Source organism: Podarcis pityusensis (assembly GCF_964106645.2).
Source record: "Podarcis pityusensis genome assembly, chromosome: 2".
NCBI lineage: Eukaryota > Metazoa > Chordata > Lepidosauria > Squamata > Lacertidae > Podarcis > Podarcis pityusensis.
In genome coordinates, this window is record NC_138029.1 from 115,689,009 (window position 1) to 115,714,085 (window position 25,077).

Below are 25,077 nucleotides of genomic sequence, written 5' to 3' on the forward strand. Positions count from 1 at the left end.
GGGCCCATCTCTCTCAGGACTGTCTCTACACAGAGTGGCAGCATCTTTCAGGAGCTTCAAACAGGTGCCTCTCCTACCTGTACCCAGAGGTGGCAGGAATCGAACCTGGAACCTTCTGCATGCAATGCAGAGGCTCTATCGACTGAGCTATGGCTCTTCCCTGCCATGACATGAGGGTGGTAGCAGAATTTATCTATGCACAGGCAATCCTCATTTTGCACCGGGGTTATGTTTTGGACCCACATCCGGATTCGGAGCTATGCGAACATGTGTGATTGTGTATCATTTGGACGCACCTAAACTGGTCGCTGCCTGTACGTATTTACTCAAAAGGGTTCCTAAAAGGCTTGTTTATTTATTTATCAAAACTGATATAACGGCTTGATTGTAAAACAAACTAACTAACTAAAACCCCCACACATATTGTAAAATTAATGAATGTTAGAAAAATGTTGCAATGAAGTTAAATGGCTTTAGTAGAAATGTTATAAGGAATTAAGTACAGATAGGTTAACAGAGCATTAAAGGAAAAATAAGGTTAGAATGAGTTAAGATAAATATAGGATAGAAAACAGAGGAAGATGGAAAGGAATTGCTGAAATAATTAATAGAAGTGTAATACAAAGAGGGAGGTGTGAGGAGGCCGTGGAAATAAGTGAATGAAAGATGGGATAATGAAATTGTTTGATTTATTTTATTGTTTTTGTTTTGTTTTATTAATTTGATGTGTTGTATTGTATTGTCTTTTTTGTGTTTAAGTTTCTGGAAAAATAATAAATATTATTTAAAAAAAACAACAACCCCACACATGCAACCATCCTCAAAGCAGTTTACAGATCATATTTCTAAGTGGCATTAATAAAAATACCCCAATAAAGCAGCATTGTAAAAACTGAGGTGCTACTTAAAAAAACAACAAAAAACCTGTAAAACAGTGTAATAAAAAGAGCTTGCAAACAGGAATTTGGTCATAAAAAGGACCAAACAGCTAATTAAATCACCTGTTAATTAAATCACCTGTTTGGGCTCCCGCACGGCTGTCATTACTGGGTAGGTGGACTGACAACGTGGAAGCTTGTCTGTCTAAATCAATTTTGACATGGATGTTAGCTGTAGCTAGGATTGAAATAGCTCAGCAGTGGAAAACCTTGGAAAATCCACATTTGTCTTTGTGGAATAAGGACTTGTGGACTTTGGCTGTTGCAGAAGAAGTTACACACAAACTGCTTGTTTCCAGGGTGGGGAACCCAGAACATCATCTGCTGAGGTTTTATTTCCTATTCTTTGGACTTAGATGCTAAATATTCACCATCCACGCCAGCTCAGGAAATGCGGACGTTGTGATTTATACTTGTGTATAAATACTTTCTTTTCTTTCTTTGTTTATTGCTTGTTGGCTTTAGCATATGGAACGATGCCATACTCTGCTGCTGCACTTTTGGGTTGTTAGAAATATTAGCAATAGAGGAAGTTTTTAAAACAATGAAAGTGACCAAAAGCAGGGGCCAGGGAGAGCCTAGGCAAAAAGATATGGCTTTGAAAAGGCAACCCCAATGACAACAACCTGTGGGAAGTTATTCCTGGGGTAGCCAAGGAGCCAAGAAACAAAGGGCTGTCTCCAACTAAGTTCTACTCAAGAGTAGACCCTCAAAATTAATGGAGATGGGTTCCTCACATCCGTGAATTTCAGTGGACCTCATCCGAGGATGACTAATGCTGATTACAACTTAAAAAAAATTAAAAATTACAAGAGAGAGACTGAGGAGAAATGTGTGTCGCTGTACCTTGTCTTGTGTGAGGCGATTCTTCCGGTTGAGGGCGTAAACAGCCGAATCGGTGGCAGCCAGGGATACGTAGGCTCTCGCATCGGTGTCTATAGTGAGGCTCAGGAAGTCCTGAGGCTGCAGATCAGTACTTGACGTCCGGAGTACCAGCTGGAGATTGGAGGGGCATAGACATTAGGGGCAGCCATTTTAACGTCCTGCATTTTAACACCCCCAGTGCCCTTGTGAACATTCGCTCCGTTCAGGGAAAGTTCCGAGAAGGAGAATTTTCACAATTTTTTTTTGAGAAGGCCTCACCTTCCCCTCACAGCTGTCAACGACATCCACCCAGATGGAGTTGGCCACGACTTCGTCCCCGAGGCGGTAAAAGGCCACAAATCGAAACGTGGGCATCAGGCTGGGGGTGATGGGAACGGAAACAACAGTGTAGGAGCCTTGGGCCACGCTGTTGACAGAGACAATGTCCCCCTTGTTCAACACCTGGAAGGAAAGGACCAGTTCAAAGGATAGTGCTTAAGCACGGGAATATGCAGTGATTTTGAATGTTCACGTTTCATATATGTTGTCTTAGCACTGAAATAGCACTGAGGTGGCCTATAACATGAGTGAGGCAGCCGCCTTAGCGCTGGTGAGGTGTTTGAGGACAGAGCTGTGACGGCTACACAGTTTCCCCCGTGCCCCACAGTCTAGTCTGCTTCCCTCAGGAGGGCACTGCCCTAATTTTAGGCCACGTTGCCTACAAAAGTGTGTTTCTTAGGATAAATCCACACCCAAATGCTTGATGAATTTTCGAGACGGTTTTAAATAGAACCAATGCAAACCGACATGGGAATGCAGAGAAATGAACTTAAATCTGGAAAAACGAGAAACCAAAAATTGATTCACCCATCTCTGTCCTTAACCCATCTTTCCTTCATCCTAGGAAGGTTAGGGCCCCTTATAACACCCCGGGAAGGATTCACCATGTAATAGAATCGGGAGAAGGCAGTCGATCCAACGCTTTTCAACCCTAATGCAAGGGTCTCTCCAGGGTTCAAGCCTTGATATTTGGGGCTTTCGATGATCAAGTAGTTTCCTCTCGGGGAGTCCATGCGTTTGGCAGTCAAGGTGACCTCTGCTGGAGACTCTGTTCCGGCTCTTAGCTGTGTGGGTGACAAAGGAACACAAAGTGACATACAGTGGTGCCTCGCAAGACGAAAAGAATCCGTTCCGCGAGTCTCTTCGTCTTGCGGGTTTTTTCGTCTTGCGAAGCAAGCCCATTAGAGGTTTAGCGGCTTAGCGCTACAGTATTAGCGGCTTAGCCGGCTTAAAGATCAGCTGATAAGCGGCTTAACGATCAGCTGATAAGCGGCTTAAAGATCAGCTGTTAAGCGGCTTAAAGATCAGCTGATAAGCGGCTTAGCATCAGCTGTTAAGCGGCTTAAAGATCAGCTGATAAGCGGCTTAGCCATCAGCTGTTAAGCGGCTTAAAGATCAGCTGATAAGCGGCTTAGCATCAGCTGTTAAGCGGCTTAAAGATCAGCTGATAAGCGGCTTAGCCATCAGCTGTTAAGCGGCTTAAAGATCAGCTGATAAGCGGCTTAGCATCAGCTGTTAAGCGGCTTAAAGATCAGCTGATAAGCGGCTTAGCCATCAGCTGATAAGCGGTTTAGCGGCTTGGGAAAAAGGGGGGGGAAAGGAAAAAAACCCCGCAGGAACTCGCAAGACATTTTCGTCTTGCAAAGCAAGCACATAGGAAATTCGTTTTGCGAAGCACCTCCAAAACGGAAAACCCTTTCGTCTAGCGGGTTTTCCGTCTTGCGAGGCATTCGTCTTGCGGGGCACCACTGTATTTGCTTCTCGGACCCAGAATAGACCACTGGAGTGCTCTCTACATGGCCCTACATTTAAACACAGTTTGGAAACTTCAATAGAAGGCATCTTTTAGAAGGCCAACAGAAGCTAGATCGCTGGACAGCCAATGTAGGGGTTGTTGGACTACAACTCCCATCACCCTTGACCATTGGGCTATGTGAGCTGGGACTGATGGGAGTTGGAGTCCCACAACATCTAAAATGCACCATGTTGAGTACCTATCATGGTTGGATGCAGAGGAACAGTGGGAGGAACCAGCTGGGGAACCACCAGGGGAAGAAGGCTCAGAGCCTGTGCAGAGGTGGCAGGACAATGAGGAGTGCTCAGAGAGAGAAGACTGGGAAGAGGTAACAGGGCTTAGTGAGCTGAGAGAGTTTGTGGCAGAGAGAAGTCCAGAACAAGAGGCAAAAGCTGAAGCAGGTGATAAGGAGGAGGGAGACCCAGAGGTAGAGATGGGTCTGGCCAGTGAAGAGTCATAGGTGTCTCCCCCTCCTGCTGTGACAAGCTCTCTCCTCCCTGGTTTCCCAGGACTAGGAAAGGGCTGAAAGGGGCAGAGGAGAAGTTAGCTTTGTGCAGGCACAGTCTCAGATTGCTTGGGGAAAGCCCGGCAGAGGAGGGGACTTAGGCAGCTATGGGGAGGTGGGAACTTTCAGCAACTGACTCATGGGGCCAGACCTACTGGGGATGAGCTGCTGTGTTCATTAGGCCTGATGCTCCACTACAAGTCTGCGAAGATCACCTTTGTGCTAATAAAGAGTTAATTCCAGCTTTGAACAGTATGATTTACTCTTTGACAGAACCCTTTGGCTATATGGTTTGTGCATATCCGATTTGCAACAGTTGCATTGACTACCTATTCTTGTTTAGACAAGTCTACCCAGATTCTTAGAAAGCTGAGGTGATTTTAATCTGTTTTAGTATAGTATGTACGGAATTTTCCTGATTTTGCTGTTTTGTCTTTTGTAAATCGCTTTGCGCTGTTTAAACAAAAAAATAAAATAAAATAATGTATGAATTCGATGAAATAAACAAATGAAATAAATGAGTGCTTTTGGCTAGCTCAAATGCATCCTTGAATTGTGAACCACTCTGAGATCTTCGGGTGAAGGGTGGTATACAAATTTAATAAGTAAAATAAATAAAATAAACTTGCTTGCCTCTGGCCCCACCCAACACTGTCATGTGATACACACACAAATCCAGAAGGTTTGCCAAGAAAGAAGGTAGCCCTCGAGTACTGAAAAAGGGTATACTGCCTCTGCCTTAGCGGTGTGGTACCTGGTTATTAGAAGGCCCACATTCACCCAGAACTGCTAGAAGCTAAGACTGGCCTTGGAGACTCTGCTGTATGACTTGCCCCACTGAGAAATATATATATATATATATATAGCCAGCAACAGGGACAGAGTCTTTTCGGTGGTGACCCCAGCATCTTTGGTGTTATGTACTGAAGTTCTCACCCTGGGCCAGCAGGGGGATACTATAGATAGTTATGCAAATGAAGGATCGAAAGTAACGTTCAGTGATTGGATAGTTTGTATGCAAATGAAGGATCAAAAGTGACGTTCAGTGATTGGCTAGTTACAGAAAATGGTTACTATTGCATTCTAGTGGAGCTCTATATAAGCAGGCTGACTGAGCTCCTCAGTTCAGTTCTGTTCCAGCTTACAAATAAAGAGCTGCTTTGGAAGAATTGCTGTGTTGTCTTATATGTTCGCCCACAACTTAACATTTGGAACACCTTGCCCCAAGAATTTCATTTGATCCCACCTTTGGTGGTTTGTCTACTCCTCCTCCTCAGAGGAAACTGAAGGTTGAAATTAACTTCCTATTGTTTAGGGCAGGTCCAGTTTGTAGTTTCACTGCCCTCAGAAATTCAGACGGCCCCCTAAGTTGTGGAACTCTCTTTCCACAGAGCATGTGGCAACTTCGCTGCCAAATTTTCGTTGCATGCGGAAGACGAGCCTCTCTGTGTGTCTCAGCATTTGATGCCTGAGGTATACACGCCCTATTCACGCAACGGTCATTTGTTTTGGACTGTTTTTAATGTCGCATTTTTAATTGTTGTGACTTGCCCTGCGCGTGAAGGGCGGATATTAATCAAAACAACAACAACAACATACCAGGATAGTGATTGAGGTGGCACCAGCGGGAACGTTGAATCTGTGTGTCACAATTCCACGATCGTTGCTTTCTATTTGGGCATCAGCTGGCGACGAGCCTCCCGCTATCTGGGTTGAGATGTGGACTGGGAGGCGGGGGGCAGGTGCGCCATCTGGGAGTGAAATAGTAGCCTGGAATGAAACAGCAACATAAAAAGTTTATGACGACATCCACACCAGGTGCCACCTTTGCTTGCATTGCTTGCAAATCCTGCCTACCCGGCGCTTCCATATCCTCAAAGCTCATACCAGCCCACGCAACCTTTAGCGGCTCCTTTCAGCCCCACACAGCTCCTCTGTGGCCCTGCTTTTTTCAGATCTCTGCTGTTGTTTAAAACCACCATTTTAAAACCTGCCTTCTCCTTTGCTCCCCTCACTGCCCCAACAACACGCAAACCCAGGAGTGCGACATGAGCTTCTTTGTTTTCCTCTTCCCTCCCCAATCGCTTTTTGTGTGTGTGCTGTGTCTTTTGGATTGCAAGCCTGAGGGGCAAAGGACCGTCCTATTACAGTGGTACCTCGGGTTACATACGCTTCAGGTTACAGGAGGAGTCTGGATTTGATATCCCGCTTTATCACTACCCGAAGGAGTCTCAAAGCGGCTCACATTCTCCTTTCCCTTCCTCCCCCACAACAAACACTCTGTGAGGTGAGTGGGGCTGAGAGACTTCAGAGAAGTGTGACTAGCCCAAGATCACCCAGCAGCTGCATGTGGAGGAGCGGGGAAGCGAACCCAGTTCACCAGATTACGAGACTACCGCTATTAACCACTACACCACACTGGCTCTCCTAACCCAGACTCTGCTAACCCAGAAATAGTACCTCGGGTTAAGAACTTTGCTTCAGGATGGGAACAGAAATCGTGCTCCGGCGGTGCGGCAGCAGCAGGAGGCCCCATTAGCTAAAGTGGTGCTTCAGGTTAAGAACAGTTTCAGGTTAAGAACGGACTTCCGGAATGAATTAAGTACGTAACCCGAGGTACCACTGTACTAACTTTTATCAGCCTCTTTGGGAGCCCTAAAATGGATAAAATCTTGGAACAAACCAACAAAACGGGAAATACGTGAGCAGCAGGAGACGCAATATACACACCAGCACTTCAAAGGGTGCCCCGGGCACAAAATGGTGCTTGGTTTTGGATAGGTCGACCGAATATGGAGATTCCACAAATTTCACCGAGGCCAGCTCCTGCTCCTCCAGCTCACCACCTATGAGAATGAAGGGAAAAGACAGTGAAGAAACGGAAACCATTGTGGCCTTCGCTCTCTGAAGGCCCTTCCAGATCAGTGTTTTATTATGGGTTTATATTCTACAATGTGTTTTTGGCACAGTCATGGTGCAATCATGGTGGACTGATCCTACTTTATTAGTTGTTCTGCAATGCTCCTTATTATTATTATTATTACAGTTGTACCTTGGAAGTCGAATGGAATCCGTTCCGGAAGTCCGTTCAACTTCCAAAACATTCAGAAACCAAAACGTGGCTTCTGATTGGCTGCAGGAAGCTGCTGCAGCCAACCGGAAGCCGCAAAAGCCCTGTCAGATGTTTGGTTTCCAAAAATAGTTCACAAACTGGAACAGTCACTTCCAGGTTTGCGGCATTCGGAAGCCAAAACATTTGAGAACTAAGCTGTTCGAAAACCAAGGTAAAGGTAAAAGGACCCCTGACCATTAGGTCCAGTCATGGCTGACTCTGGGGTTGCGGCACTCATCTCGCTTTATTGGCCGAGGGAGCCGGCGTACAGCTTCCGGGTCATGTGGCCAGCATGACTAAGCCGCTTCTGGCAAACCAGAGCAGCACACAGAAACGCCGTTTACCTTCCCGCCGGAGCTGTACCTATTTATCTACTTGCACTGGCGTGCTTTTGAACTGCTAGGTTGGCAGAAGCAGGGACCGAGCAACGGGAGATCACCCCGTTGCGGGGATTCAAACCACCAACCTTCTGATCGGCAAGTCCTAGGCTCTGTGGTTTAACCCACAGCGCCACCTGCCCTTGAAAACCAAGGTACGACTGTATTATTTCCTGCCTTTTCCCCAGACCAGGACTCCAGACAACTCACGCTAATTGAAACAACACAGCTAAAATACAAAATGCTAAGAACATATAAAAGATAATTGCTAAAAAGTAAATAAAATCTAATAAAATTAAAACAATTTTTAAAATAAAAATCTATTAAAAAATAGATAACAAAAACAGCACAACACTATTAAAAGACCTTCCCTTGAAAAAAACCAGACAGTTCCCAAAGGCCTGTTGGGATAAGAAGGTTTTCATCTGCTGGCCGAAGACAGCAAGGAAGGAGCCAGTCTGCTTCTTCAGGTAAGGAGTTCCAAAGCATGTGAGCAGCCACCACTGAGAAGGCCGTGTCATGCATCCCCACCAAGCAGGCCTCTGAGGATGGTGGAACCAAGAGAAGGGCCTCCCCCAAAGATCTCAAAACCCGGGTCACCTTGTATGAGGTGATATGAAACTACATCTCCCAGAATTATTTGGTGAGGGAAAGCCATGTCTAAAGTGGTTCAGACATGTCCCATTTGCAAACTTACTTGCTTTCTCTATCACAGTGGCTGTGATGTAGAGCGTCGTCCCGGCTAGACTCCTCAGCGGACGTCCCAGTTTCTCAGAGACGAGGCTGGGTTTTAGGATGAGTGAGCCGTGACCATCCGTTACCTGAATACAGAGGGAATTAGGTCAGAGGAGATGGTAGCAGAGTGGGATATAAAATTAGTTGTACCGTGCTGATATTCAAGCAGGACACATTCAGAGACCTGTGTGGTGTAGTGGTTAGGCTGCTGGCTCAGGACTTGAGAGACCTGGGTTCAAATCCCTGCTCAGCCATAAAGTTCAGGGGTCAGTCTTTGGGTCAGTCACCATCGCCCAGCCTCACGTACCTCAGACGGTCATTGTGAGGATAAAGGATGGGAGGAAAGAACCACGCATGCCACAAATATAAATTATTATATATTTATATATAATAATTAACATAATGAGAGACTAGAATTTCATAGCTGAGTTTGGACTGAGGAGGGTAGAAGAGACCCTAATTTTGTGGGTCAGGTGGAGGGCCTTAAGTCATAAGGGTATTGGAAGAGGCAAACAGTATTATTATTATTATTATTATTATTATTATTATTATTATTACCCCACCCACCTGCCTGGGTTTCCCCAGCCACTCTGGGAGGCTCCCAACAGAATATTAAAAACACGATAAAACATCAAACATTGAAAACTTCCCTAAACAGGGCTGCCTTCAGATGTCTTCTAAAAGTCAGATAGTTGTTTATTTCCTTGACATCTGATGGGAGGGTGTTCCACAGGGCGGGCGCCACCACCAAGAAGGCCCTCTGTCTGGTTATTACTTTATTTTAGGCCTGCTTTGCTATATTACAGCAGTGGTGAGGAGTTTGTTTTTTGGCCCACTGGGCCAGATCGTTATCTCATGGCTCATCACCATCATCATCTATTTATTTACATCCTGCCTTTTTCCCTGACAGAGACCACCTACCTATCAATCACCGGACATCATAATAACGCCAGGTGAATGACAGGTTGGGTGGTCCTGCCCATCTGCCAAAACTGGCCCTAATAAAGGAAATAGTGCATTTAAGCATGCGCAGAAAACCTTGCCTCGCTACAGAATCCATTCCACACACGCTGACAATGCGCTGACATCTGGGAGCAGGGTTAAAAGTCTCCAGGTATCCCACCAGCGCTCCTGATTTTAGGAGCTAAGCGTCAGGTGGATCTCTAATTACAAGGGGAAACTAGGAGGGCTCGACTCCATAGATAAATTATTATTATTATCTCTGGAAAGCCAGCAGGAAGGCCTGTGAGCTGATGAAGGGCAGGGACGTTTCTTACCGTGACTTGCTGCTCCAGTCCCGGGATGTACATTTTGCCCCCGTCTTCATCTGTCACTCCGAAACGCACGTAGGCCGTGGCAGTCACTCCCTTCCCGTAAAAAAATCTGTTGGGCGAAGAAACCGGGGATAATTCAAAGGCGAGGAGTTGGGGTGAGCAAGCAGGGTACATTGCCACTGCCTGCATTTAATAGTCACAATGAACCAGGGTGGACCTAGCTTCTCCTTTCCTCTCCTGTGTGGCTAAGAGGCAGAATTGCAAACGTAAGGAGATTCTTCTGGATCAGGCCAGTGGCCCATCTAGTCCAGCCTCCTGTTCTCACAGCGGCCAGCAACCAGGACTCAAAAGCTTCCCTGTCTCCAGCTGTGGAGGCAGAATGTAGGCATCTTGCCAAGTAGCCCCTTTTTTCTGGTTTCTACTTTTGGCTAATCGCAGCTTCCTGCGTTGTCCAAACCAGAAACTGTGGCTAACTAAAGTGAATTTCAACATGTCTCAGATCATGGTTTGAAGGTGGCTTGGTAGAAATTAACTATACTTAGTGATTTTGTGATTTATATTTTGGTTTTATTCTGTGAACCGTCCCCAAGACCTGCGGGTATAGAGTGGCATATAAATTAAATTAACAACATCACAACAACAATAATAAATTTTATTTATACCCCGCCCTCCCCAGCCAAGACCAGGCTCTGGGCGGCCACCTCCAAGTATGAAAACAATTGATTAAAATACAACTTAAAAACAAGATTAAAATACAACATTAAAATGCAGCCTCATTTCAGTAGAAACTCAAATCAAAAACTTTTTGGGGATGAAAGCGTCAAATCTTCACCAAGGCCAACTATCCAGACTGGTCCTAAGTGGGCCAGAAAAAAGCCAGGGACAAATATAGAAATAACCAGTTAGTTTTAACCGTAGTTTGTTGTACTTGACGACACAACAAACTATGGTTAACCAAAGGCAAAACAAAAAACTTCCAGACCCTGCCCTCCACCCAGTCAAGTCGCTACACTAAGGTGGCTACATTTCTTCACATCATGCTAAACAGTGGTTTAGCGTGACACTGGAAAACTATTTTACTGTAAAATAGTAAATGGGCCTTTAAACCAGAAATGCAAAATTCCTTTGTGCGTGTGTGTGTGTGTGTGTGTGTGTGTAAAGATGGACTGTCTGCCCTCTGGTCAAACAGGGGTCTTGTTTGAGGCCTAAAGCAACAACCACACTACACGTTCTTAAACGGTGCTGTTTTTTTGCAATATAATATAGAATATATCCCAGTGTGACCTCTGCTGAACCAAACCAAGGGCCCACTTAGTAGGGGTGTGAACAAACCACATTTGGTTGGGACCTCAATTTGGGGAACATTGAGAAAGGTGTCCCTGAGTAATAAACTTTCCAAATATCAGACAAATCGGTCCAGGGGCTTTTGTGCTAGGCACCTTTAAAGTTTATGTTTAAATGGTGAAGGGTGGCTTATACAATGTTTCAAATTAGTTAATTACAGTATATCAGAAACGTCCCAACCCGTAAGAGGAACTTACTTAGCCTGAAGGTCAATACTCAAGTCAGAGTTCTGCTGGGGTGAGGTCAGGATATATTTCCGTTCCGGGACGATCGTCACCTCAAAATGAGGCAGCACTGAGGAGAGAAAGACAGGCTGAAATTCGGTAGGTGGTGTGCTAATCAGCGTTATGGTGCAAATGGCCTGTGCCATGTAAGATCTTCTGGGAAAGCTCTGGCCATGCAGTTGGAAGCAGGGCCTTGTCTGCGTTGGCCCCCCGGCTTTATGGAATGGGACTCGCTGCCGAGGTAGGCAGCCTTTTGAAAGAGGGTTTTTGGGTTGCCTTCTGCTCCACAGAGAGGTTTCATAGCTCAGTTGGTAGAGCATGAGGCTCTTCATCTCAGGGTTGCAGGTTTGAGCCACACGGTGGGTGAAAGATTCCTGCACTGCAGAGGGTTGGACTAGATGACCCTCAGGGTCCCTTCCAACTTTACAACTCTATGATTCTATATGTGCTGGCTGTGGCTGATGGGAGCGGCAGAATTTCACATGCGGGTCTCTCCAAGTATCTACTCAGAGATGCTTGGGACTGATTCTGGGAGCTCCCTAGGCTCCTGTATTCTCTCACCTGCCCTTCTTGTGCAGGCAGGTAGAATATTGCATTTTGCAATGTTTGGATGCCCTGTGCACAGTGTTGGAGTGAGGCCTTTGCTAGTCTTTGAGATCCTGGTAAGTGCCTAATCTTAGCCCCCTCAGCTGCCAGCTTTATAAAGCTGCATTTTCCCAACTCAGACCATTCCCCTCAGCCCATCAGCAGCACTCAGGTTTCTGTTACTTGAGATATGGCACCAAAACACCTGGCAGCCTAATAATTGGGTGGCGCTGTAGGTTAAACCACAGAGCCTAAGGGCTTGCCGATCAGAAGGTTGGCGGTTCGAATCCCCTGACGGGGTGAGCTCCAGTTGCTCGGTCCCTGCTCCTGCCAACCTAGCAGTTCGAAAGCACGTCAAAGTGCAAGTCGATAAATAGGTACTGCTCCGGCGGGAAGGTAAACAGCGTTTCCGTGCGCTGCTCTGGTTCACCAGAAGTGGCTTAGTCATGCTGGCCACATGACCCGGAAGCTGTACGCCGGCTCCCTCGGCCAATAAAGCGAGATGAGCACAGCAACCCCAAAGTCGGCCACGACTGGACTTAATGGGGTCCCTTTACCTTTTAAGAATGTACCGCTTCCTCACAAAAAGGGAGGGTGGGAGAATCATATTATCAGGTTGTTTCAACAACCGCCCCTGTTGAGCTGCTGCCTGTCACCCACAGCTCTCAGAAAGCCCTCTGCCTTAGCAGAACATACCGTATTTTTTCACCTCGAACTCAGTGGTCGTGTTGTAACCCGGAGTGGTGGTGAAGTGGGCCGTGATTCGCCAAATGCCAGGCCTAGGAGGAGGGGAAGGCAGAAAGAACAGGAAGAAAACTCGAGCCAGGTCATAGTAATGCAAAGAACCAGGGAACTAGTTTTGCATATTGAACAGTAGTTGCACCTCCCCCCCTCACAAAAAACTGAGTGGCAATGTATATCTAGACAGCAACAAATTTGCAAAAGCAGTTTGTAACGCTTCCTAGGGGTCTATCACTCAAATGAGAAAAGCAGGTTTTTTTGTTTTTGTTTTAAATCCTCCCAGATGAGCACAAGCCCTAAACCAGACCTTTGCACCCTGGCCTAAAAAAACAGTTGCCAACTTCTCTGCCACTCCATGCTCCAGTGCCTTTAAAGGCTAGGTGTCCCAGTGGCTTGATTCAGCTTGAGGCAGCACGCAACGTTTGCCTGCCATGAAACAGTTGCATGCAGAAATCCAACAGGTAAAGCTTTCGTCATCATTGTTTCCTCATGAAGCCTGGGCTAAAATCCTGCCCAGCACACCGCTGTTAAAGTACAATATTTATTCCTTCTAGAATAAAAAAGGTTACTTCCTTATTTCAATGTATTCTGCCCTGTGGAACGCCCTCCCACCAGATGTCAAAGTGAACAACAACTACCAGACTTTTAAAAGACACCTGAAGGCAGCCCTATTTAGGGAAGCTTTTAATGTTTGATGCTTTACTGTATTTTAATATTTTGTTGGCAGCCACCCAGAGTGACTGGGGAAGCCCAACCAGATGGGCGGGGTATAAATAATAAATTATTATTATATATTATTATAGGTGCTTGGGTCATTAGGAATTGCTGTTGCTTTGGGGCAGTGTTTGGCACCTGGGATCCCAACAGGGCAAGCGTAAGGAGACAAGGTCAACACATTCACTGCTCATATACCCTCCAACATTGCTTTGATGAAAATAGGGGACGTCCCATTCCTTAATTTTACTACTTATATCCCCACACATCTTATTGGGTTGCCCCAGCCACTCTGGGCAGCTTCCAACATATATAAAAACACAATAAAACATTAAACTTTTTTCTTTTAACTTCCCTATACAGGATTGCCTTCAAACAGCTCGGAAGTCAAAGAACTCCATACCCTCAACATTTCTCCAGTGTGAAAACAGGGACATCCTACCATGCCTTCTAACATTTTTCTGGTGAAAATAGGGACGTCCTAAGGGAAGCGGGACATTCTGGGATCAAATTAGAAACCTGGACGGCTTCTCTAAATCAGGGGCATCCCTGGAAAATAGGGGCACTTTTAGGGTCTCCACCCTTGAATTTCTGCCACCTCTCGGATTCACCACCACTGGTTAAACTTACTCAGAGATATCGGGGATTGACAGGTGATCATTTATCACAAACTGGACCGGCATACGCTCGACTTTCCGGACCTGTATACCTCGTGGGTTCTGATGGAGACAGAGAGACAGGAAGACACCCATGTTTTGACAACAGGTAATCATGGCTACATCTGCAATGTACACATAAAGCAGTTCAGGGGTGCTAACTTGAATACAGTGGTACCTCTGGATGCAAACGGGATCCGTTCCGGAGCCCCGTTCACATCCTGAAGCGAAGCAACCCGCGTCTGCGCAAGCACGGGTCGCGATTCACCACTTCCGCGCCTGCGCGTGACATCATTTTGAGCATCTGCACATGAGCAAGCGGCGAAACCCGTAAGTAATTCTCTCCGTTACTTCCGGGTCACCGCGGAGTGCAACCCGAAAATGCTTAAGCTGAAGCTACTTCAACCCAAGGTATGACTGTAAAATATTGGGGGGAGCCTCGCCCCAAATAATCAATCACATGATGCTGTGTGCACCCACCCTTTGAATGGCAATGTCCATTAACTTGGGATGGCAGGCCCCTCAAATATTTTATTGGGAGGGGCTGAACTGTATAGGCTTCCCCCAGATAATCCTGGGAAGTATAGTATGAGTTGCTACTTTTCTAGAAAAAGTGGTGCCAGGATACCTCCCTCATCTCTTAGAATGGCAATGGTTCCCACCTGAGAGGGGCTGGAACTGAGTTCCAGCAAATTCCGGCTGCAAAAAAAGCCCTGGTAGTATGTGTTGCAGGGATTTATGTATAGGTTAGGGGTGGTTGCCCCTCCAGCAGATATCATGCACATGCAGCCCACTACCAAAATCAGCACAATCACTTTTGTGACTTTTGTGATTTGTCCCCAGAAAACACTTCATCACAGTTTCTTCCTATCTATTCAAAGGGCCTTTGCTGCACGATACCAAATGTAAGAATTCACTGATAGATGTATCTATGTACTGGCTCACAGGGAAAACTTCAGAAATTCATATAGACATGTGAGCTCAGCTACTCAGCAGCCCATCTGCCTGAGTGATAATCCCTGGCATCCTGATACCTGAGTGCCAGACAGGTAGCCATTCCAGAAATAACAAACCCAGAGGAAGACAAAAGGGTGTGATTAACTTGGCTGGGAAATAGGGAAATGTAAATATCTTTTTTGTTACACTTGATGGGTGTTTGGTGGAGGGGAAGGGGAACCATGGGGCAGGGTCCAGGATGCTCAGATTACTGCCACCAGACCTCCCCTTTCATGATGTAACCGTGATGTATGAGTGATGTAGTTGGGGGGGGGGTGTAACATGGGGATTGGCAGCTAATAAAAGTTTGGGTTCTCTTTTGTTCAGGGCTTCCACCTTGTTCCACCTTGTGGCAGGTGGGAGTCCTGTCGCGACAGTCTTCAGTAAAGACCAAGCCTACTGGCTGCTGTTTTGCTCTGGTATTCCTGGCTGGTGTCCTTGCTTTTTGTCCAAGGGAGCCCTCAGATTTCTCCGTTAACATATGTTATGGGTGCTGAGGCCGTCTGTTCCCCTCGCAGCGCTACAATTCCCAGAGTTCCCTGGTAGCAGGGACTGAGATAAATTCATCCTGGCTACCAATCAAGGTGGTGATGTTCCACCTCCACAGTCAAAGGCAGGATACTTCTGAATAACAAGGGCTGGAAGCCACAAGAGGGGACAATGCTTGTGTCATACTAAAGTCCCTCCCGCAAGTTCCCCGCAGGTATCTGGTCTGCTGTTGTGAGAACAGGATGCCAGGCTATGGATTGTTTGATAGGGAGTGTTAATTTCGACCTCCCACACCTTTGCATTTTGGAACAACGCTCTCAGTTACCTGCACAGTGACAACCACGGATTCGGAAGTTGGCCTCAGTTTGTGATCCAGGACAAAAACTCGGAAATTCACTGGAAGCAGAAGAACCAAAAATGGAGTGTGAGGAAGAAGTAGGAAAATAAAATAATAATAATAATAATTGTACCCAGTGATCTTTTACTAGAAAAAGAGGTTCTGGAACTCACCATGAATGCCTCCCTTGTTCTCTTATGATGGCAATGGTGCCCGCTGAGAGGTGGCGAACTCTGGCTGAAATAAAGCCCTGTCTGTATCCCACCCATCTGACTGGGGGTGGATCTACACTCATGGTTTAGAACATTAAGGAAGGGTTTTCATAACATCGATGAACACACTACGTCCTACTTTTAACGTTCACAATGCGTCATTAAAATGTGACAACAGAGAGCGCTGCAGAGCAACCAGGAATTGGCAGCAAGAAAACAATGTTTTTACAGAGAAAACAAGGTAAGAAACACTTTTAATTTACAAGTATGCCCTGTGACGTTTTAGAACGATATATCTAATATTGTTCTAATAACGTTAAATAGGTCGCTGTATATCCAGCCTTGGTTGCCCCAGCTGGCTTCCAACACATATAAAAGCATAATAAAATATCAAACATTAAAAACTTCCCTATACAGCAACACAAGAGGGGGAAGAAATCTCTTTGTGGCTATAAGGATGGCACTGCACCTTAAACTGCTTAATCCTACTCTAAAGTGTGGTTGCTTTTGTATCACAGTTACATTGATAACTTAAGCTGCTGCCTTTGCAGAGTATTATGTACTGGCTTCGGCCTTGGCGGTTACTTGGCAGCCACATTCCCTGTGTGTGTGTGTGTGTGTGTGTGTGTGTTTGTGTGCAGGTGTGGGACTCCGCAGGGCTTTGCTTACAAAGGCTGAGAAGCAATCGAACAGGGTTGGGCGTGAAACGCGAGGTGCGGAGCAAACTGGACTTTGCTATTTCACCTTTGGAGCCACATAAATAGACGTTGCCGTGTACGCGAAAAGGACAATATTGAGTCAGGCTATGGGTTTTGGCAAAGGATTCTGCGAGATGGGTCTTTGTTCCCCAACCCACGTGCCGCGATAGAAGCAGTTCTCTCACAGTGCCGTTTTGGATAAGGCAATAAGGAATCACAAAACTGTAGAAAGGGGGTGTCTGGTGGGGAGAGGGTGGGGCCCGAAGGCAGCCACGGTTGTGCTGGCTGGGGCTGACCTGGGAGTTCAAAACATCTTGAGGGCACCAGGTTGGGAAAGGCTGCTCCTCCTCTAAGTACAGAACAGCAGCATAGGCAGTGGGATCCTTGGATGAGCCCCAAATGTACGCAGCACACTTGGCTGCTGTTCCAAGGCTGCACACCAGGCTATGAATTTAAAGTAATCTCCCTCAACCATAAGAATCCTGGAACCAGAGCCATCTTTCCCATAGGGCTTAGTGGTTCGTTGCGCCAGAGCGCCAGCTTCTCAAGGGCGCCCTAGCAACTGGAGGAGCTTCGCGGCTTTGCCCCTTTCCCTGCATGCCCCCCAGCTGCGCCATGCCAACTCCTGACGCTGGAGAGCATGTCCACCAGCACCTTTTTCTGCTTGATCGCCGCCGCCACCACGCCGGGGATCAGGGTGGTGGAGAAGGCAGAGCACATTTTCCACCGCCCCCTCCCTTGTTTTGTAGTTGCTAGGGGGGCACCAGAGGGATCTTTGCACCACAGCGCCGGATAGGCTTAAGACGGCCCTGTCTGGAACCCATAAGAACCCCTAGAATTCCCAGCACCCTTAGCCAGCGCCAGCACCGTCCGTTAAGAGTTTGGGTGTAATCTTCGACACCTCCCTTTCCATGGAGGCGCAGATTGCAGCTACAACAAAGGCGGCATTTTTCCATCTCCGCCAAACTAAGCAGTTGGCTCCTTACCTCTCTCGCCCTGACCTAGCCACTGTGATCCACGCGACGGTCACCTCCAGACTGGATTATTGTAACTCGCTCTACGTGGGGCTGCCCTTGAGACTGACCCAGAAACTCCAGCGGGTGCAGAATGCTGCGGTGAGACTCCTTACAGGGTCTTCGCTGTGAGATCACATTCACCCGGCGCTATACCAGCTGCACTGGCTCCCGGTGGAGTACAGGATCAGGTTTAAGGTGCTGGTTTTAACCTTTAAAGCCCTATACGGCCTAGGACCCTTGTACCTACGGGACCGTCTCTCCTGGTATGCCCCACAGAGAAACTTACGGTCTTCAAATAAAAACATCTTGAAGGTCCCAGGCCACAGAGAAGTTAGGCTGGCCTCAACTAGAGCCAGGGCTTTTTCGGCCGTGGCCCCGATCTGGTGGAACGCTCTGTCACAAGAGACCAGGGCCCTGCGGGACTTTCCGCAGGGCCTGCAAGACAGAGCTGTTCCACCAGGCCTTTGGCCAGGGCACAGCCTGACTCCCTCCCTCGGCAATCTTCGCGGAGCTCTGGCCCAATGGTTGCCAGTGGCTTGAATTAATTAATTTTATAATGAATGATTTTAGAGTGTTGTTTGTGCTGTACTTTTGTACTGTTTTATTGTTGTTAGCCGCCCTGAGCCCGGCTTCGGCTGGGGAGGGCAGGATATAAATAAAATTTATTATTATTATTATTATTATTATTATTATTATTATTAGCAAACTACGGTTCCCAGGATTTTTGAGGTGGGTGGGGGACAATGTGTTTTAAATATTTGGTGTGTATGCAGCCTCGGGCACTGAAAGCACACTCTTAATTGGGCAGCTCAGTTGGCTACAGCGTGGTGCTGATAACGCCAAGGTTGCAGGTTCGATCTCCGTATGGGACAGCTGCATATTCCTGCATTGCACAGGGTGGACTGGATGATCCTCGGGGTCCCTTCCAACACTATGATTCTATAGTATATCTATGAGCTTTCCCTCAAAGAATTGTAGGCGCTGTTGTCTTGTCCCTCACAGAGTTACAATTCACAGCCACCGGTAACAGATGACAATGCCCAGAATTAACTGTGAGGGGAAAGATGGGCTTTATAGTTGCTAGGGAAACCCAGCCAGATGGGTGGGGTATAAATAATATATTTATTTATTTATTTATTTATTATAATAATAAAAAACGAAGATCATGGCCACTGGGCCCATCACCTCCTGGCAAAGAGAAGGGGAAGAAATGGAGGCAGTGAGATTTTACTTTCTTGGGCTCCATGATCACTGCAGATGGTGACAATAGTCACGAAAATAAAAGACGCCTGCTTCTTGGGAGAAAAGCAATGACAAACCTGGACAGCATCTTAAAAAGCAGAGACATCACCTTGCCAACAAAGGTGCGTATAGTTAAAGCTATGGTTTTCCCAGTAGTGATGTATGGAAGTGAAAGCTGGACCATACAGAAGGCTGATCGCCGAATAATTGATGCTTTTGAATTGTGGTGCTGGAGGAGACTCTTGAGAGTCCCATGGACTGCAAGAAGATCAAACCTCTCCATTCTGAAGGAAATCAGCCCTGAGTGCTCACTGGAAGGACAGATCCTGAAGCTGAGGCTCCAATACTTTGGCCACCTCATGAGAAGAGAAGACTCCCTGGAAAAGACCCTGATGTTGGGAAAGATTTTTCCATCTCCGCCAAACTAGGAGAAGGGGACGGCAGAGAATGAGATGATTGGACAGTGTTCTCGAAGCTACCAGCATGAGTTTGACCAAACTGTGGGAGGCAGTGGAAGACAGGAGTGCCTGGCGTGCTCTGGTCCATGGGGTCACGAAGAGTCGGACACGACTAAACGACTAAACAACAACAACTATTATTATTATTATTATTATTATTATTATTATTATCGATATAGCGTGTGCACAGGCTGAGCTTTTCTTTCGGGTGCCTCGTGGGTTTTTTAAGGGTGCATGCCTGCAAATGGAAAACGTCAGCTGAGCAAGGCCAAAATGCTCAAGGCGTTGGACTCACCCTTTTGCCGAGGGGTGTAGATTGGCTTGTCGGTCTGCAGAAGCAGGTACCCTTTCCGGGCCGTCCACCGCAGGTTGAGGCTTTGAACCCCGTTCGAGAGCTGAGGGCTGCGGGCCACAAGCTGGATGTAGCCTTCCTGCCGAAGGCGAGTCAAGTCACATTGCCTAAAAAGTTCGGGGGTCACCTGAGAAAACGAGAAAGGGGTGAGACAGTGGGGAGAGGCAAAAGGTCTTGCTTGTGCAAAACACTCTGCCTCTTTTTGGCTCTGGCTCCCCCTAGTGTTGGCATCCTTGCCTTCCGCCCAATCAGTTTCAATGGGCTCCAGGTAGCTCTAGGAGTTGCCGGTGTTGACGATTGCTTAGAACCAGGAATTATCTCCCGAGGGCAGCAGCATCTCCTACCTTCAAGGTCACTTTCTGTATATCAGGCCCGACATTGAAGCGCACTTCGTGGGAACATAGTATCCTGGTATACTCATTCTGGAAATAAACGGTGCCTGACAGCCCGCCTGGAGGGGCGTCTTCTACCTGAAGGGCGATCGGCACCTCCACCCCCACCGTCACCACGCTGGGCGCTACCATCAGCAACCTGCAAAGTGGGCAGAGATATAGTAACAGTGTTGGCCCCACTATTTCCTTCCTGCAGCCATTCTTCATGCGGCTCTGAAAATGCCAAACACTTTTGCAAGCTGCGACAGGCAAGAAAAGGCTCTGAGGGAAGGGAGGAACAAACTAGATCATATAACAAATATATAACAAATATGATCATAACAAACAGATGCATAGTGTTGGCATGCATTATTTTTTTCTTTTTCAATATTTTTTTTTTAAAAAAATATTTAATAGGATTTAACAGCAAAAGCCTCTAAGAAGCTTGGCCACTGTGAGAACAGGATGCTGGACCAGGTGGGTCATTGGCAGATTCTTCATACGCTCATTTATATATTATACGGCATAGACTGTGAATGTGAATGACGGCCTGGGCAGGCAAGCACATGAGTGGCAGAGGGAAGCAAGTTCTATTTGTGTGTGTGTGTGTGTGTGAGTGAGAGAGAGAGAGAGAGAGAGAGAGAGAGAAAGAAAGAGGGGGGGGGGAAAGGAAGGAGAAAGGGTATGTATGCTAAGACTGCCATATGTCCTCATTGTCCAGGATATGTCCTGGAATTCGCCTCCAAAAATGGCATCTTGGATTATTTTTCGGAAATCGGGCAAATGTCCTGGAAAACCAGCAACAGGGGTTAAATCGTGCCAAAAATGCCTTTTAAAAGCTTCAAAACTCAAAAATTATTGTACCTTCAACTAAAAAAAAAAGCTAAACAACTTTGGTTCCCCTTAAAAAAAAAAATCAACCAAAAGGACCTGAACAACTTCGGGCAAAAAAGTAACTAAACAACTCGGTCCTGATTTTCACTTTTTGAAATACAACAACCCTAATGTAGGCATGTGGGTCTGGGAGGGAGGGGTGCGTGTTCTTCCTCTGTGTGTTTATGGAAAGCGTAATGCTGGTGGTCAACAAAAGAGGTTTAAAGGCTGTCTCGAGGCAAATCTTAAAAAATGTAGTATAAACACAGACAACTGGGAAACACTGGCCTGCAAGCACTCCAGTTGGAGAACAGTCTTTACCAAAGGTGTCATGGGCTTTGAAGACACTCGAACTCAGGACGCAAGGGAGAAACGTGCTAAGAGGAAGGCACGCTTGGCAAATCCGCACTGTGATTGTCTCCCGCCTGGAAACCTATGTCCCCACTGTGGAAGGACATGTGGGTCCAGAACTGGTCTCCACAGTCACTTACGGACTCATTGTTAAAACTGTGTTTATGGAAGACAATCTTACTTGGCTACGAATGATCGCCAAAGAAGAAGAAGAAATGTATGTGTGTGTTTGCGAAAGAGAGATACAGATCCTCTGTGTCCCTATTTTCCAGGGACAGTCCTGGATTTACAGAAGCTGTCCCGGTTTCTGATTTGACCCTGAAATGTCCAGGTTTTTCTTAGGATGTCCCTACTTTCATCAAATAAATGTTGGGAGGCTGTGGTAAAGGTAAAGGGACCCCTGACCATTTGGTCCAGTCGTGACTGACTCTGGGGTTGCAGCGCTCATCTCGCTTTATTGGCCGAGGGAGCCGGCGTACAGCTTCTGGGTCATGTGGCCAGTATGACTAAGCCGCTTCTGGCGAACCAGAGCAGCGCATGGAAATGCCGTTTACCTTCCCGCCAGAGTGGTACCTATTTATCTACTTGCACTTTGATGTGCTTTCAAACTGATAGGTTGGCAAGAGCAGGGACCAAACAACAGGAGCTCACCCCGTCATGGGGATTTGAACCGCTGACCTTCTGATTGGTGGTGTGGTAGGAGGCCCATATTTTCACTGGAAAAATGTTGGAAGGTATGGAGTTATGTGACCCACCGCCCCAAGCCAAGGAGATAAGTAACTATACAACCTTTAGAAGACATCTGAAGGCAGCCCTGCATAGGGAAGTATTTTAATGCTTGATGTTTGATCGGCGCCCAATATTATCATATAGGACGTCCCTATTTTCATTGGAGAAATGTTAGAGGGTATGGAGACATAGGAGCCAACTCCTATGAAGGGGGCCTTCAGCCCCCCCAATAAAATATTCAGGGGGCTGAGTCCCCACAAAGTTAATGGGTATTCCCCTTCAAATAGTGTGGGTGCACTGTGTCATGTGATGGATTCTGTGGGGCGGGCCTTACCTGGGCCCCCACATTATTTTATTCAAGTTGGCACCCCTATATTTAGATATAACCTTAAGGGGAGGGACTGCGGCAAAAGTGGGTTTCTTGAGTGGGGAAAGAAAGTAGAGTCGGCCCAGTTAGACCGTTGTAGAAAGAGGATTCATGATAGAAGTGGGTAGGAAGGTGGAGTGTATCAGAAGCAAGAGTGCTTACTCCCAGGAAATTGAGCATAGGCCTCTGACCTGACTCCCCCCAGTTCTGTTTGTGTCTGAGCTTCTGGCCTAACCCTGTTCCTTCCCTGATAAATAATCAAAACACAAGCAACAAAGAAGAAGATTTCAAAGTGGGAACAAATTTCCATTCTTTCGCAATATTTATATTGGCAGCCTTCCACAGAGTGTTGTTTCCTTAACGCCATCTAGATATAACGAGCTGGGGAATTCCCGAGTTGAACAAACTATCACTTTTAAAAGAAAACGCTTCAAATAATAAAAGTGTGTGTGTGTAAACAGCACTCTTTTTTTGCTGGTTCTGCAAAAGAAAAAGAAAAAAAGGCACATACCAATCTGCTGATGGCTCTGCACAAACCGATGCTTTATAAACCACAAGAAGTCAGGTTCCCCCTTTTTAACAGGATGTATTGTCCTACAGCAACAGAGCTTATTAATCCACTTTAATGGTGCAGACCTAAGGTTTATGTTCAGTCTGGATAGCTCAGCTGGTTAGTGCGTGGTTCTGATAATGCCAGGCTTGCAGGTTCGATCCCCATATGGGGATTTTCCTGCATTGCAGGGGGTTGGACTAGATGATCCTCAGGGTAGCCCAAATCATAGCTGTCAACTTTTCCCTTTTCCTATTCGGAATAAGGGAATTTCCCTTAAAAAAAGGGGAACGTTGACAGCTATGGCCCAAATCTCAGTTGTACTTGTGTAGGTATATATCTCAATTTTAACTCATGAGCTATGGCTGCAATCTGCTCCGATTGTATATTTTATCTTTATGAATGCTGTTTTTATTGTGTTATGTTACGTGAGCTGGTCTTTGGCCGTAATAAATTATCTATCTATCTATCTATCTATCTATGATCCTCAGAGTCCCTTCTGACTCTACAATTCTGCGATTCCAAGTGCTACTCAGAGTGCACCCATTACTAAAAGTTAGTCACCTTCATGAATTTTGATGTGTTTACTCTGAGTAGCATTAACACAGAATATCACCCTGAACGCCCCAGCATGGGCTTGGATCTTTCCCACAAAATTCTGACACTCTGGAGGCTCCTGAAAAGAATTTAACTAAGCTGTAACCTTTCCTGCGGTTACTTGAGATAAAATCCCATTGAATTTAGTGGTGCTTCCTTCTGAGTAAAATGCCCAAGATTGCACTCCATAGCCCTCAGAATTACATACTATCCTGTGAAATAAATCTAATCACAAAAATTGACAATAACGTATTAATCAAAGTTAGCAATACTTGACAAGTTTGGAGGGGAAACAAATTATTTTCTACATTCGAGAGCAGCCGATGCTTAGATAACACTATTATATGACATTTCCCCCACCTCCCTTGAAGTTCAGCATAAAACCTCATTTGCTGCATAAAAATTGCATCAACTTATATCATGCATAAAATAGTTCATTAACATAAAACCAAATCCTTCATAAGCAATCCATTTTAAAGAAGAAGAGCCAGCCGCTTAATCACTGGCAATGCATGCGAATTAATATTTATTTCCTGAGATTGCAACAACTTGTCTTTCTCCATTGAGGACCAATAACATGCCAATAGCAGCCCAATTGGTTGGGTAAGGGAGCATAGAATTGCACCCTAAGACTGCGACATGGTTAAAATAACTGAAACAAGCAGACAGCCGAATTACCGAGAGCGTGCAGATGGCTTTGAACAGAGCAAGCATTGCCACTTTTCCTGTGCCTTTGACACCTGGGCAACAGGCAAAACTTCAACAGGTAACTGTTTGCGAAGCAAGGATGCAACACACCCACCCCACCCTTCACCTGCTGAACTTCTGTTTGCCAGGTCGTTCTTAAAGCCCATGCAGAAAAACAGAAGCTATTCTTGAGACAGGAGTCAGAAAGGGGACTGGGGACTGGCAAACCCACGTCCCTGCCCAACATATTCACCTTGGAGCGCCGTGGCTCAGAGTCACCAGAGCTCCGAAGCATGCCAGCCAGAGAGGCACCCTCTTCCCAGATGCCATCTCTGGGCTGTAGCCGTGCAGAGTGGACAGTTCTGCTGCTCTGCCTGAGGCTGCAAGGGGATGTTGCAATTTAGTCTCGAGGCTGGACAGAAGAGGCGGGGTCAGAGGGAGAGTGATGTGCAGCTGCTATGAGCACCATTCATGGTCCAAAGCCCTGCCCTCAAGCGGGTTAAGACAAGGTATTTTGCAAACAAGTCCAGGGAAAAGGAAAACTTAATAGGGACAGATAGGGAGAGCTAGGGATGCAGAGCACAGAAATTCCCCTCACGTTTTATTGTTTATAATCTTTTTTGTTCAGTTTTACACCACACATTTGAATTCAAACACTAGTCATAATCATCAACATTTAGGCTTTCCTGAATCCTTAGGCTTCCCTCCACCATAGCTGTCAACTTTTTCCTTTTCTTGCGAGGAATCCTATTCGGAATAAAGGAATTTCTCTTAAAAAACGGGACAGCTATGCCCTCCACCCTTCCAAGGTTTCCATCTTCAAACTTT

General features: G+C 46.3%; 1 protein-coding gene across 1 annotated transcript in view; it reads right to left on the reverse strand.

Moving 5' to 3' along the window:
- The window catches only part of LOC308469314 (complement C4-A-like), a 66,621-nt gene extending 41,970 nt beyond the window's left edge, over positions 1-24,651 (reverse strand). Inside the window, exons 1-14 of the mRNA XM_080991549.1 lie at positions 24,503-24,651; positions 20,069-20,255; positions 19,668-19,851; positions 15,735-15,805; positions 13,899-13,987; positions 12,510-12,592; positions 11,202-11,298; positions 9,664-9,769; positions 8,349-8,472; positions 6,893-7,008; positions 5,762-5,932; positions 2,747-2,926; positions 2,082-2,264; positions 1,785-1,934 (exon numbers count right to left, since the gene is read on the reverse strand). Coding sequence (XP_080847675.1) covers positions 1,785-1,934; positions 2,082-2,264; positions 2,747-2,926; positions 5,762-5,932; positions 6,893-7,008; positions 8,349-8,472; positions 9,664-9,769; positions 11,202-11,298; positions 12,510-12,592; positions 13,899-13,987; positions 15,735-15,805; positions 19,668-19,851; positions 20,069-20,255; positions 24,503-24,579 — 1,818 coding nt within the window. The 5' untranslated portion in view covers positions 24,580-24,651. The remainder of the gene's footprint in view (positions 1-1,784; positions 1,935-2,081; positions 2,265-2,746; positions 2,927-5,761; positions 5,933-6,892; positions 7,009-8,348; positions 8,473-9,663; positions 9,770-11,201; positions 11,299-12,509; positions 12,593-13,898; positions 13,988-15,734; positions 15,806-19,667; positions 19,852-20,068; positions 20,256-24,502) is intronic.
- Between the last annotated feature and the right edge of the window lie 426 nt (positions 24,652-25,077).